The 12,763-nt window shown below is 38.9% G+C and overlaps 1 protein-coding gene across 4 annotated transcripts in view; it reads right to left on the bottom strand.

The window, feature by feature from the left end:
• The window catches only part of SOS2 (SOS Ras/Rho guanine nucleotide exchange factor 2), a 115,280-nt gene that overhangs the window by 49,024 nt on the left and 53,493 nt on the right, over positions 1–12,763 (bottom strand). For 3 of the 4 annotated variants that reach the window (XM_030929924.1, XM_030929923.1, XM_010389483.2), the window contains 2 exons: positions 11,832–11,942; positions 5,252–5,350 (listed from right to left, as the gene is read on the bottom strand). In XM_030929924.1, the coding sequence (XP_030785784.1) occupies positions 5,252–5,350; positions 11,832–11,942 (210 nt within the window). The remainder of the gene's footprint in view (positions 1–5,251; positions 5,351–11,831; positions 11,943–12,763) is intronic. The other variant, XM_030929922.1, reaches the window with a different exon arrangement.

Genomic DNA, 12,763 nt, shown 5'->3' on the forward strand with positions numbered 1-12,763 from the left:
CTATATACCCAAAACCAATGTTTTGTTTTTTTTTTTTTTTACTTCACTAAACAAAGGAAAAATTAATATGATTTTTTTCTGACTTCTCTAAGCAGAGCTAGTAACTCCTGCTTTATTGATCTCATAGTAGTACTTCTATGAGGCTCTTAACAATATTGTAATTATTTGTTTGACATCTATTTTCTTCACTAAATTGTGAACACCTTAATGCCTAGGGACACGTTTTATTCCTTTTTAGTTTACCTGCACGTGGTAGGTACCCACTAGGTGGCTGTCAGTAGTAACTGGAATAAATGACTACTGTATGATTTTGTTAAGTATTTAGACCAATAATGAATTTTTTTTTTTTTTTTTTTTTTTTTTTTTTTTTTTTTTTGAGACGGAGTCTCACTCTGTCGCCCAGGCTGGAGTGTAGTGGCCGGATCTCAGCTCACTGCAAGCTCTACCTCCCGGGTTTACGCCATTCTCCTGCCTCAGCCTCCCGAGTAAGCTGGGACTACAGGCGCCTGCCACCTCGCCCGGCTAGTTTTTTGTATTTTTTAGTAGAGATGGGGTTTCACCATGTTAGCCAGGATAGTCTCGATCTCCTGACCTCGTGATCCGCCCGTCTCGGCCTCCCAAAGTGCTGGGATTACAGGCTTGAGCCACCGCACCCGGCCATGAATGTTTTTTGAGCTCTACTCTGGGCACCCTCTTTTATGTATTAGCTTATTTAACTTTTAATTACAACTCTGTAAGACAAGGTACTATTATCGTATGTTACAGATGAAGGAAATGAGGCACAGAGAAATTAAGTAATTTGCCCAATATAAATAGGAGAGTTTGTATCCAAACCCAGGAGCTCTGATCCCAAAGTCTCTGCTTTTTTGCTACACTAATACCCTGTCGCTCTACAATGACACCAGACACAGCTATGCAAAACACTGGTCTGTGTCTAAATCTGATGACCACTGAGTTGAAATGGATTCTTTCTATGTTGAAAACAAACTGGAAAACTACTGAGTTTAAGAAATAAAATGAAATGAGTGTACTTTGGAAAAGAGGTCAAAGAGAAAAGATACCCTTGCTATGTATGCTTAAAATTAAAAATAAAAGTGATTGTTTATTAATGGGTAATATCTTTCCTTTTTCTTTGAGACAAAGTTTCACTTTGTCAACTAGGCTGGAATGCAGTGGCACCATCTTGGCTCACTGCAGCTTCAATGTCCCGGGTTCAAGCGATCCTCCTGCTTTAACCCTCCGACCCCCTAGTAGCTTGGACTACAGGCATGCGCCACCACACCCAGCTAATTTTTTGTAGAGATGGGGTTTGGCCATGTTACCCAGGCTGGTCTCAAATTCCTGAGCTTCAGTAATCTACCTTCCTTGGCCTCCTAAAGTGCTAGGATTACAAGCGTGACCTGCTGTGCCTGGCTTTAATGGGTAATATCTTATTAACCTAGCTGAAGAATATATTCCTTGCTACTTGATACTCATCATTATCCCTAGTTGTCTACAAGTGTATCCTGTCCAAGATTTTATATTTCATGTAAGTTTTTTCTTAATTCTGTATGAGACTTCACTGGAATATTTACCCTGCTTTTGTTGAAACTCCTACCAAATGCTACATCTACTATGGACATGTGTGCACATAGCAAAGGGAAATTCCAATAAATTATCAATTTGTCTCTAATTCACTGTACTAGGGTCGTTTGAGCCCAGGAGGTCAAGGCTGCAGTAAGCCTTGATTGTATCACTGCACTCCAGCCTGGGTAACAGAGCAAGACCCTGTCCCAAAAACAACACAATAAAATAGATGACATACAAATAGTTGAGAAGCACATAAAAGATACTGAACATCACTAGTCATTAAGAAAATTAAAATCAAAACCACAATAAGATACCACCTCGTATCCATTAGGATGACTACTATTAACAAAAAAACAAACAAACAAAAAAACAGGCCAGGCGTGGTGGCTTACGCCTGTAATCCCAGCATTTGGGGAGGACGAAGCAGGTGGATTGCCTGAGGTCAGGAGTTCGAGACCAGCCTGGCCAACATAGTGAAACCCTGTCTCTACTAAAAATACAAAAAATTAGATGGGCATGGTGGCGGGCACCTATAATCCCAGCTACTCGGGAGGCTGAGGCAGGAGAATCGCTTGAACCTGGGAGGCGGAGGTTGCAGTGAGCCAAGATTGTGCCATTGCACTCCAGCCTGGGCGACAAGAGTGGAACTCCATCTCAAAAAAAAGAAAGAAAGAAACTAACAAGGTTTGGTAAAGATGTGGAGAAATCAGAACCTTGTGCATGGTTGGTAGGAACGTAAAATGGTGCAGTTACTATGAAAAACAGTATGGTAGTTCCTCAAAAAATTAAAGAGAAAATTACCATATGATCCACCCATTCCACTCCCAGGTATATACATAAAATAATTCAAAACAAAGTCTCAAAGGCATATTTGTACACCCACATTCACAGAAGCATTATTTATAGTAACCAAAAGGTAAAAAAAAAATCCAACAGTTGGCCAGGCGCGGTGGCTCATGCCTGTAATCCCAGCATTTTGGAGGCTGAGATGGGCAGATCACGAGGTCAAGAGATCGAGTCTATCCTGGCCAACATGGTGAAACCCTGTCTCTACTAAAAATACAAAAATTAGCTGGGTGTGGTGACATGTGCCTGTAGTCCCAGCTACTCAGGAGGCTGAGGCAGGAGAATTGCTTGAACCCAGGGGGGCAGAGGTTGCAGTGAGCTGAGATCACACCACTGCATTCCAGCCTGGTGACAGAGCAAGACTCCATCTCAAAAAAAAATAATAATAATTCAGTGGTCTATCAACAGATGAATGGATAAATAAATATAACACACCAATGAAATATTATTTCTCAAAGTTTATTTGTAAGCATCATTGATGTGTGTTGTTCTAGTGTAATTTTCTTTCATTACCTGACTGAACCACAATTTAATTACCCTTTTCTGGTTGGCAAACAGGGTTTGCTATTACTGACACCTGGTATAGACTTTCTTGTACATTTCTCTTGGTATACATGTGCATACATTTTGTTTCTTTAGAGTATATATTCAAGGATGGAACTGCCTAGTCACACAGTATGCATATTTTTTAATTTAAAAGGTAATGCCAAGCAGTTTTCCAAAGTGGGTTATACAGTTTCATTCCTAGCTGAATGCAAATAGTTCATGCTGCTGTTTATGGATATTTTCAGACTTTCAAATTTCTGTAATCTGGTGTGTATGTAATGGTATCCTGTGGTTTTAACTGCATTTCCTTGACTTTTAATGAGTTTGAATACACGTTTACTGCCATTTTGGATATCCTGTTTTGTGAAGTGATTCAAATCTTTCGCCATTTCTAATCTTTTCTAAGGCCTGTCTTTCCATTCCACATCTCCATTTGTTCTTGTTGTTGCTGTGCATTAATTAAAACTGAGTATATTCCCCATTTATTCTAAGGGTTACAGTTTCATTGATCAGACATGGGTAGTTTCTCTTTATTCATTCTTTTTTTTTTTCTTTTTTTTTTTTCTTGAGATAGAGTCTCGCTCTGTTGCCCAAGCTGTCTCCTGCCTCAGCCTCCTGAGTAGCTGGGATTACAGGCATGTGCCACTACGCCTGGCTAATTTTTGTATTTTTAATAGAGACTAAAAACATGATTTCACCATGTTGGCCAGACTGGTCTCGAACTCCTAACCTCAAGTGATTTGATCCCCCTTGAACTCCCAAAGTGCTGGGATTACAGGCATGAGCCACCGCACCTGGCTCTCTTTATTCATTCTTTGAAGCCCAAAATTACTACTACCTAGTAATAAGAATATCTGCTGCCTTTGGACAAGCATGAGAACTCATCGATGAGTGTTTCTTTTCCCATTTCTAATTCCTTACACAATTTCCCTTGATCTTTTAAAGGTAGGAGTGATTACCAAAGTGAGCATATGAGAGATGGAGATTTTCTGGTGACAATCCATTCATTTATCTCTATCACTGCTACTGATTTTCACTGACTCTAGCTAACATCTAAGAACGTCTGTCTACTTTCAGATTATGGCCCCTTCTCAACTGTAATTCTTACATATCTTGCTCAGTAAAATGTTCTTTCTCAACTTTTTTTTTTTTTTCTTTGACAGAGTCTTATAGTTGCTCAGGCTGGCCTTGAACTCCTGACCTCATGTGATCCTCTTATTTCAGCCTCCCAAGTAGGTGGGACTACAGGCTTGTGCCACCATGTCCAGCTTCCAACTTTTTCACTGCTCTTTAGAAGCAAAGTATCTTTCTGCTTGATTATTTTGTACCTCTCCTTTAGGATACCACATCGTTGGTTTAGATAGACAGTTAAGACTTTTTCCATCTAATCCACGGTAATAACATTAAAATAAAAGCCAGAATAATTCTATGTATATCTTGTAGGCATCTAGGCAAGGAATATATATGATTACTTCTAATGAATACTTATCTCTTTTTTATGTTCTTTTTTATGGAGTGCTACTACCCACAGCATTTGATGCTGGAGGAAGCCAGCTTTTATCCACAAATAGATGAGCAACTTCATTGTGTAAGTCTCCATGGATACTAATGGATCCATAAAGAACTCATCAAAAGATATGCAGGCTTCATATGAATAATATATAAGCAGCCCCAGATGTATATTTGGATGCCTAAATTTTAAAAAATACAGTTCATGTCTTATTAGAAGTCCTATCATTAGTCTTAGAGTTGTCCTCTAACATTGCCAACATTTAAAAATGCTGGTTTGACCACATAATTAAAAAAAAACTTTTCCCTTACCTGGATGATTGCTTTTTTAAAATCTCTGCTACTAGGTCTGCATTTAAGATCAGGTCATTGACTATAATGGCCTGACTCATCCTAAACCACAGCTACTTTTGCCGCCAATTAATCACTAGCCTCCCAAACCCTCTTAGCCAACGTGACCAGGACTAGTGGCTGGCTAGTTAATTAAAATAGAGCAGAGAATCTTTTTTTGTAAAGTTATACATATATTTTTAATGTGCTGCTTGGGTTCCAGCTAAGACAGGAAGAATACAACACTGCACAGAAAAAAATATTAACTTCAAAAGTTATTTCTTTTATAAGATAAACAAGACAGAAATTTAGAGCAATGTTATATATAAAAGTTATTAATTACATAAAATAAGAACTAAAAGACTGGTAATGTGTGTCTCCAAAATTAATTTTAAAAAGTAAACTTTTCTATTACATAAGGACTTTGAGATTCTATGTTATAAAATCTTACCTTTAGTAACTCAAAATAGTGCCAACAGTGATATACTGGCACCAGCATAAGACGTGGAAGGACATAACGAACTGCCTCTTTAAAGCCATCAGCAATGGACTGCAAAGCAAAAAGATATCACAGTATGTCTCTGACATCAAGGACATGCAACAGCAGTGCCTAACAGAAACGGCCACTAAAAATTTGAGATATAGACTTATCAAAACTACAACAGAATGCATGTTCTATATTGAAACTGAAGTGCTGTATATCAAGTTATTCTTTTCTTCCTTTCCTCCTTTATTAGAGAAATATATACATTCGTTTTCTTTTATGTGGCTAAAATAACTTTCACAGTAATCCTCTACAGCTTATGTTTTGGCTTCCACATACCCTAAAGGAATTCTGAGAAGCTATGCACCCTCTTGCACAATTTTAAAATGTTTTAAATTTACATAGTTACAAAAGATGCATTTCAGGGGATGCTGTATACTGTAAATGTGATCTATATGTATTTCACCAAACAATAATTGAATAAAATTTCAGATTTAGCTCATTTATGAAAAATGTCTGTCATACAACTTAATTGACAAAGCCGATCTTCATTGTCAAAATAAAGAGTAACACCAGTCTTTGTCAGAAGTCAAACTTTATTGTTAAATTCAAACGAACATATTAATGTCACGGCCTCAAGGATTAGAAGCCTCTGGATGAAACTACAACTGCTTCTAACATATTACATCAAGGTATGAGAACTTTACAAGTTTCTCCTCTTCTTTATAATAAATGATGATAAAGTACTTACAATAAGGTTAATATAAACCCTTGTGATAAGCATATCACGTCTTAATTCTTAGGCAGATAGATACGACATAACATAGATAGATATGACATTTTGGCTACCAAGAATTTTTACTAGCATCCCCCATAACCTTCTTTTGCAAACTCTTTTGCTTTGTACTCAGTGAACTCTCCCATAGAGGTAATACTTTTTTTTTTTTTTTTTTTCCTGTTTGGTGCCCTAGAGGTTTTCACATCTTAGATCAATGCATAATGGGAAATACATACAGCAAAAGTTAACAAGTAAGAGAATTTGGAAAAGACAATGCAAAAAACATAAACAACGTCTCCGAAGACTAGAAATAGATTCCCTTAAAGCTCTCTGTGCCTTTACATATCCTGAAAAATCTTAGTATATAGCTTGGGATAGGTACACCCCAGTTTTGGAAACTACTGCAGAATAAATGGTTTTCTAAAATTTATAATGGATTTAACTCATGTTAATTTTAAATGTCTATATAGTTGACTTACTGGTATTTCTTGCCATAAGAAAAATACTAACCACACCAATATATAATGTGAGAAAGAATCTGATATGCTGCTTTAAAAAAATCTTCAAAAATATTTCCATAATTTTCACATTTTGTTAAAGTTAAATTATAATCTGTTCAACAGACGTATTACCCAGTAACCAAACTTCTTACTAGGATACACAAAAAGTGCCACCAATTTTCTTAAAGATTAATTCATTTTGACATTTGTTATGATCTGCATGTTTGTGTTCCCTCAAAAGTCACATATTGAAACCTAATCCCCAATGCAACAGTATTAAGAGATGGGGCCTTTAGGAGGTGATTAGGATATGAGGGCAGAGCCCTTGTGAACAGGATTAGTGCCCTTATAAAAGGGGCCTAAGGGAGCTTGTTTGTGCCATCCACCATGTGAGGACACAGTAAGAAAGCACCATCTATGAACCAGAAGAGCAAACCCTCACTAGACACCAAATCTGTTAGCCTCTTGATATAGGACTTTCCAAACTCAAACTGTGAGAAATAAATTTCTATTGTTTATAAGCCATCCAGTTTATGATATTTTATTAGAGCAGCCTGAATAGACTAAGACAGCATCAATCTAACTAATATAGTGAATTATTCTGGATATTTTATATATAGTGCTTGAAACGAAACCAATATGAAACTTCAAAATCAGTCTACAAGATCAACTGTTTTGCTAATTTGTACTACAATGGCTGACAAAGTGCATTATAAAATTTTTGTAGCATGTATTTACAGTGGAAGGAGTCCTCTGACAACAGGAGCTACATTTGAGTATTTAATACACATCAAACATTATGCTTATGCTTTATATATATTACCATTTAATTTCCTAATAACTATAAGAGATAGATATATCATTATGATCACCATTTTACTAATGAGCAAACTGAGTCTCAGAGATTAAGTGAATTGCTCAAGGTAATACAACTATTAATTGGGGCTGGGCAGAATGGCTCATGCCTGTAATCCCAGCACTTTGGGAGGCAGAGGCGGGCAGATTACCTGATGTTAAGAGTTTGAGTACAGCCTGGCCAACATGGTGAAACTCTGTCTCTACTAAAAATACAAAAATTAGCCAGGTGTGGTGGCATGCGCCTGCAGTCCCAGCTACTCAGGACGCTGAGGCAGGAGGACTCCTTAAACCCAAGAGGCAGAGGTTGCAGCGAGCCAAGATGACGCCACTGCACTCCAGCCTGGGTGAAGGATTCTGTCTCAAACAAACAAACAAAAACTATTAATTGACCCAAAGCCTTAAGTTCTAACTTCAAATCTTATTTTTTTAAGTGTGCTATACAGTCCAGGCACGGTGCCTCATGGTCAAAAGAACAGCCTAGCCAATATGGTGCAACTCTGTCTCTACCAAAAAATACCAAAATTAGCCAGGCGTGGTGGTCCACACTTGTACTCGCAGCTACTCGAGAGATTAAGGCAAGCGAATTGCTTGAACCCAGGAGGTGGAGGTTGCAATGCACTGAGATTGTGCCACTGTACTCCAGCCTGGGCAACAGAGTGAGACACTGTCTCTAAATAAATAAAGTATGCTACACAGCTTCTAAAGATGCTTTTTGTTTTTAGTTTTATTAAGGAAGCGTTATTTTATCTTACATGGAATTTTTTTTAAAGTTAAAACAAGTGAGTTTGGCCTAAAAAAGGATTTCATCTAACTCTTCCAATTTCACTGAATATCTAGGGCGACAGCTTTATTAATAATTGGGCCCTTTAACATTCAAATTCTACAGCAAAAATTCCTAATAAAATAGGACTGAAACAAGGAATGTGTTGTGAGTGCTTTTAATGAGTATCCAAAGTTCTTATAGACTGTGTATTTAATGCATACTTTATGGTTTATATGAAAATACGAGTCAACTTTAAAAAATTCCTCTCTTGAAGTAATTTTGAGAATTAAGTATAATTTTTATTCCATGATAACAAGTTTTTGAGAGTAGAGAAGTGGAAGATAATAAATAATGGGAATTCACAGTAAAGAAGGCAGGGAGAAGATGGTAACTTCAGTTTTAAACATGTCATATTTGAAGTGCGTTTAGAGGATCCAAGTGCATCAATTCAAGGCAGCTGGTTATATGAAAGTGTATAGACACATACACATATATACAGAGTGCTTAAAAGAAAGTGATGGTCTGGAAATACAAATAAGAAGTCACCAGTATATAGATATGGATGAAGTCACCCAAGGAGAGTACAGAAGAACAGAAAAACAGGGGCTGATAACAGAAGTTGGATAATAGCTATAATTAAGAGACTGAGAAGAAGAAATTAGAGAAGATGAAAATTGGGAACATGTAGTATCATAGGAGCTGATATGGTTTGAATTTGTGTCCCCGTCCAAATCTTATGTTCAACTGTAATCCCCAATGTTGGAGGTGGGGCCTAGTGGGAGGTGACTGGATCATGGGGGCAGATTTCTTCCTTTAATGCTGTTCTTGTAATAGAGTTCTCAGGAGATCTGGTTGTTTAGAAGTGTGTGGCACCTCCCTGCTCCTTCCTCCTGCTTTGGCCATGTGAAGACGTGCCTGCTTCCCTTTTGCCTTCCGCCATGACTGTAAATTTCCTGAGGCCTCCCCAGCCATGCTTCCTGTAGAGCCTGTGGAACTCTGAGCCAATTAAACCTCTTTTCTTTATAAATTACCCAGTCTCAGGTATTTCTTTCTCTTTTTTTTTTTTTTTTTTGAGACAGAGTCTCACTCTGTACCCCAGGCCTGAGTGCCGTGGTGCAATCTTGGCTCACTGCAACCCCCACCTCCTGGGTTCAAGTGATTCTCCAGCCTCCAAGTGATCCTCCTGCCTCAGCCTCTATAGTAGCTGGAACTACAGGTGTGCACCACCACACCTGGATAGTGTGTGTGTGTGTGTGTGTGTGTGTCTCCCTATCTATCTATCTATCTATCTATCTATCTATCTATCTATCTATCTATATTTTTGGGTGGGGGTACAGGGTCTTGCTCTGATACCTAGGCTGGAGTGTAGTGGCACAATCTCGGCTCACTGCAACCTCCACCTCCTAGATTCAAGCAATTCTCCTGCCTCAGCCTCCCGAGTAGCTGGGATTACAGGTGCCTGCCACCACACCCAGCTCATTTTTCCATTTTTTAGTAGAGACAGGGTTTCACCATGTTGACCAGACTGGTCTTGAACCCCTGACCTCAGGTGATCCACCCCCCTCAGCCTCCCAAAGTGCTGGGATTATAGGCATGAGCCATCGCGGCCAGTCTTCAGGTATACAGGAACCCAGAGATAAGAGCAGTAACAAATACTACAGACATAAGTATGAAATAAAAATATCTACTGGATTTGGCAATTAAATTACTTGTCCAAGGCAATTTATATCCTGATTAAAACATACATGGTAGTGTTTTCATAAAGAATGGTAAAAAATAATATAAAGACAATTGGCTGCAAAGAAAAAAATGAGAGAGGAAATGAAAAAACTTTCTTCACTCTAGTTACTTATTCTACTAAAGAAAGGTTTGTTCATTTGCTTGCTTGCTTGTTTTAGGACAATAAAGATTTTACCATATTCAAATGTCAAGGGGTAAAAGCCAGTTTTTTTTTAATTTTTTATTTTTTTGAGACTGGGTCTCACTCTGCACCCAAGGCTGGGGTGCAGAGGCATGATCATGACTCATTGCAGCCTTGACCTCCCACGATCAAGCAATTCTCTTTGCATGCCACAGGTGCATGCCACCACGCTCGGCTAAGTTTTTATATTTTGTAGAGACGAGGTCTCCCTATGTTGCCCAGGCTGGTCTCAAAAACCTGGGTCCAAGCAATCCTCTGACCTTAGCCTCCCAAAGTGCTATGATTACAGGCAGGAGCCACCACGTCTGGCTGGAAAAGTCAGTTTAGATGTAGAAGTTTTACACATTTAGTCAAGTATCACCTATGTCAATATAACATTTTTTGTTTTTGTTTTTTGAGATGGAGTCTTGCTCATCGCCCAGGCTGGAGTGCAGTGGCACGATCTCGGCTCACTGCAAGTTCTGCCTCCTGGGTTCACGCCATTCTCCTGTCTCAGCATCCCGAGTAGCTGGGAATAGAGGCGCCCAGCTAATTTTTTGTATATTTTTTTTTTTTTTTTTTTGAGACGGAGTCTCGCTCTGTTGCCCAGGCTGGAGTGCGGTGGCTGGATCTCAGCTCACTGCAAGCTCTGCCTCCCGGGTTTACGCCATTCTCCTGCCTCAGCCTCCGGAGTAGCTGGGACTACAGGCGCCCGCCACCACGCCCGGCTAGTTTTTTGTGTTTTTTAGTAGAGAAGGGGTTTCACCGTGTTAGCCAGGATGGTCTCGATCTCCTGACCTCGTGATCCGCCCGCCTCGGCCTCCCACCCAGCTGAGCCACCATGCCCGGCTGGAAAAGTCAGTTTAGATGTAGAAGTTTTACACATTTAATCAAGTATCACCTATGCCAACATAACTTTTGTTATAGTGTTGAGATAGTAAAAATAAAATTTTATTGTGTGTATCTCTCCACGTATTTTCATTTTATCTAAGTGTATTCCTGAACCAACTAACTTGCATACTCTCCCTCAATACAGTATTTATCTCCTTTAAATAGTAGGCCTCATAGAAAAATCAGTATGAGTATATAGGAGGTTGAGGTTATCTCAACTTTTTAAGATTTCTCCAATTCTTCCCCCTATAGAGAACATAATCCTCAAATCACACTCCAGATTCATCTTTATTTTTTAATTTTTTTTTTGAGACGGAGTCTCGCTATGCCACCCAAACTGGAGGGCAGTGGTGTGATCTCAGCTCACTGCAACCTCTGCCTTCCGGGTTCAAGTGATTCTCCTGCCTTGGCCTCCTGAGTAGCTGCGATTACAGGAGTCCACCACCACGCCCAGCTAACTTTTGCAATTTTAGTTGAGGCAGGGTTTCACCATGTTGGCCAGGCTGGTCTCAAACTCCTGACCTCAAGTGATCCACCTGCCTCGGCCTCCCAAAATGCTGGGGTTACAGGCACAAGCCACCGCACCCAGCCAGATTCATCTTTACATCCCATATCTAGTATGTGCCAAATTCTTCTGGTCATTCAGTATTCATGATGTTGTACTATAAAAGATTTCTACAGTAAGAACAGATAGAGCTCCAGAGAGAAAACAAAAGATAAACTAAAATAGGTTTAGAATGAACAAGATTTGAAGGATTAAAAGTATTCTAGAATTACAAATATTTGAAGGATAAAATAGTGAGAGATTTATTGATTTGCTTTATAAACAACAAAAAAAACCTTCAATTTAAGTTTACCTGAAAGTGTAGAGCAACTGCAGGTCTGGCCATCAATTTATTGAAATGTTCATTAAACTCTGGTGAAAGAATGTCCTGTGATAATGTTTCATAAGGATCAAACGCTTGCTCCTATTTTTCAAAAAAAGAGAAAAAGCATTAGGTTTAAAAGAATATATTTTCTACTAATATGATACAGATTATCACTTGATCCCAGGAGTTCGAGGTTATAGTGAGCTATGATTGTTCCACTATATTCCAGCTTGAGCAACAGAGTGAGACCCTATCTCAAAAGAAAAGAAAGAAATGAAAAGAAAAAAGAGAACAGAAGGAGAAGAAAGAAAGATTTCTTTTCCCATGAGACTGGCAAAAATGAATGGTATATCTGCAGAACCAGATATGAAAACAAAACAAATTTCGAAAAAAAGAATTAAAAAGAGAAAGAATAAGGTAATATCCAGAGTTAGCAAAGGGAAAGGGTGAAGAAAGAAGGAAGCTTACATACACTGGAATTTATCTGGAAGTGAATGTGGCAAAATGTTTCAAAGTTCTAAAAATATACCTAGTCTTTAGCACTAAAATTCCACTTCCAGGAATACATCCTTAAAAATGATTAGAACATATGGCTGGGCGCAGTGGCTCACGTCTGTAATCCCAGCACTTTGGGAGGCCGAGGCGGGTGGATCATGAGTTCAGGAGTTCGAGGCCAGCCTGGCCAACATAGTGAAACACTGTCTCTATCAAAAATAAAAAAATTAGCCAGGCATGGTGTCAGGCGCCTGTAATCCCAGCTACTGAGGAGGCTGAGGTAAGAGAATGGCTTGAACCAGGGAGGCGGAGGTTGTAGTGAGACAAGATTGTGCCATTGCACTCTAGCCTGGGCGACAGAGCGAGACTCCGTCTCAAAAAAAAAAAAAAAAAAAGGATTGGAATATCAAGGCATAGTGCAAGCA

Source organism: Rhinopithecus roxellana, chromosome 5, assembly GCF_007565055.1.
Source record: "Rhinopithecus roxellana isolate Shanxi Qingling chromosome 5, ASM756505v1, whole genome shotgun sequence".
Classification (NCBI taxonomy): Eukaryota; Metazoa; Chordata; class Mammalia; order Primates; family Cercopithecidae; genus Rhinopithecus; species Rhinopithecus roxellana.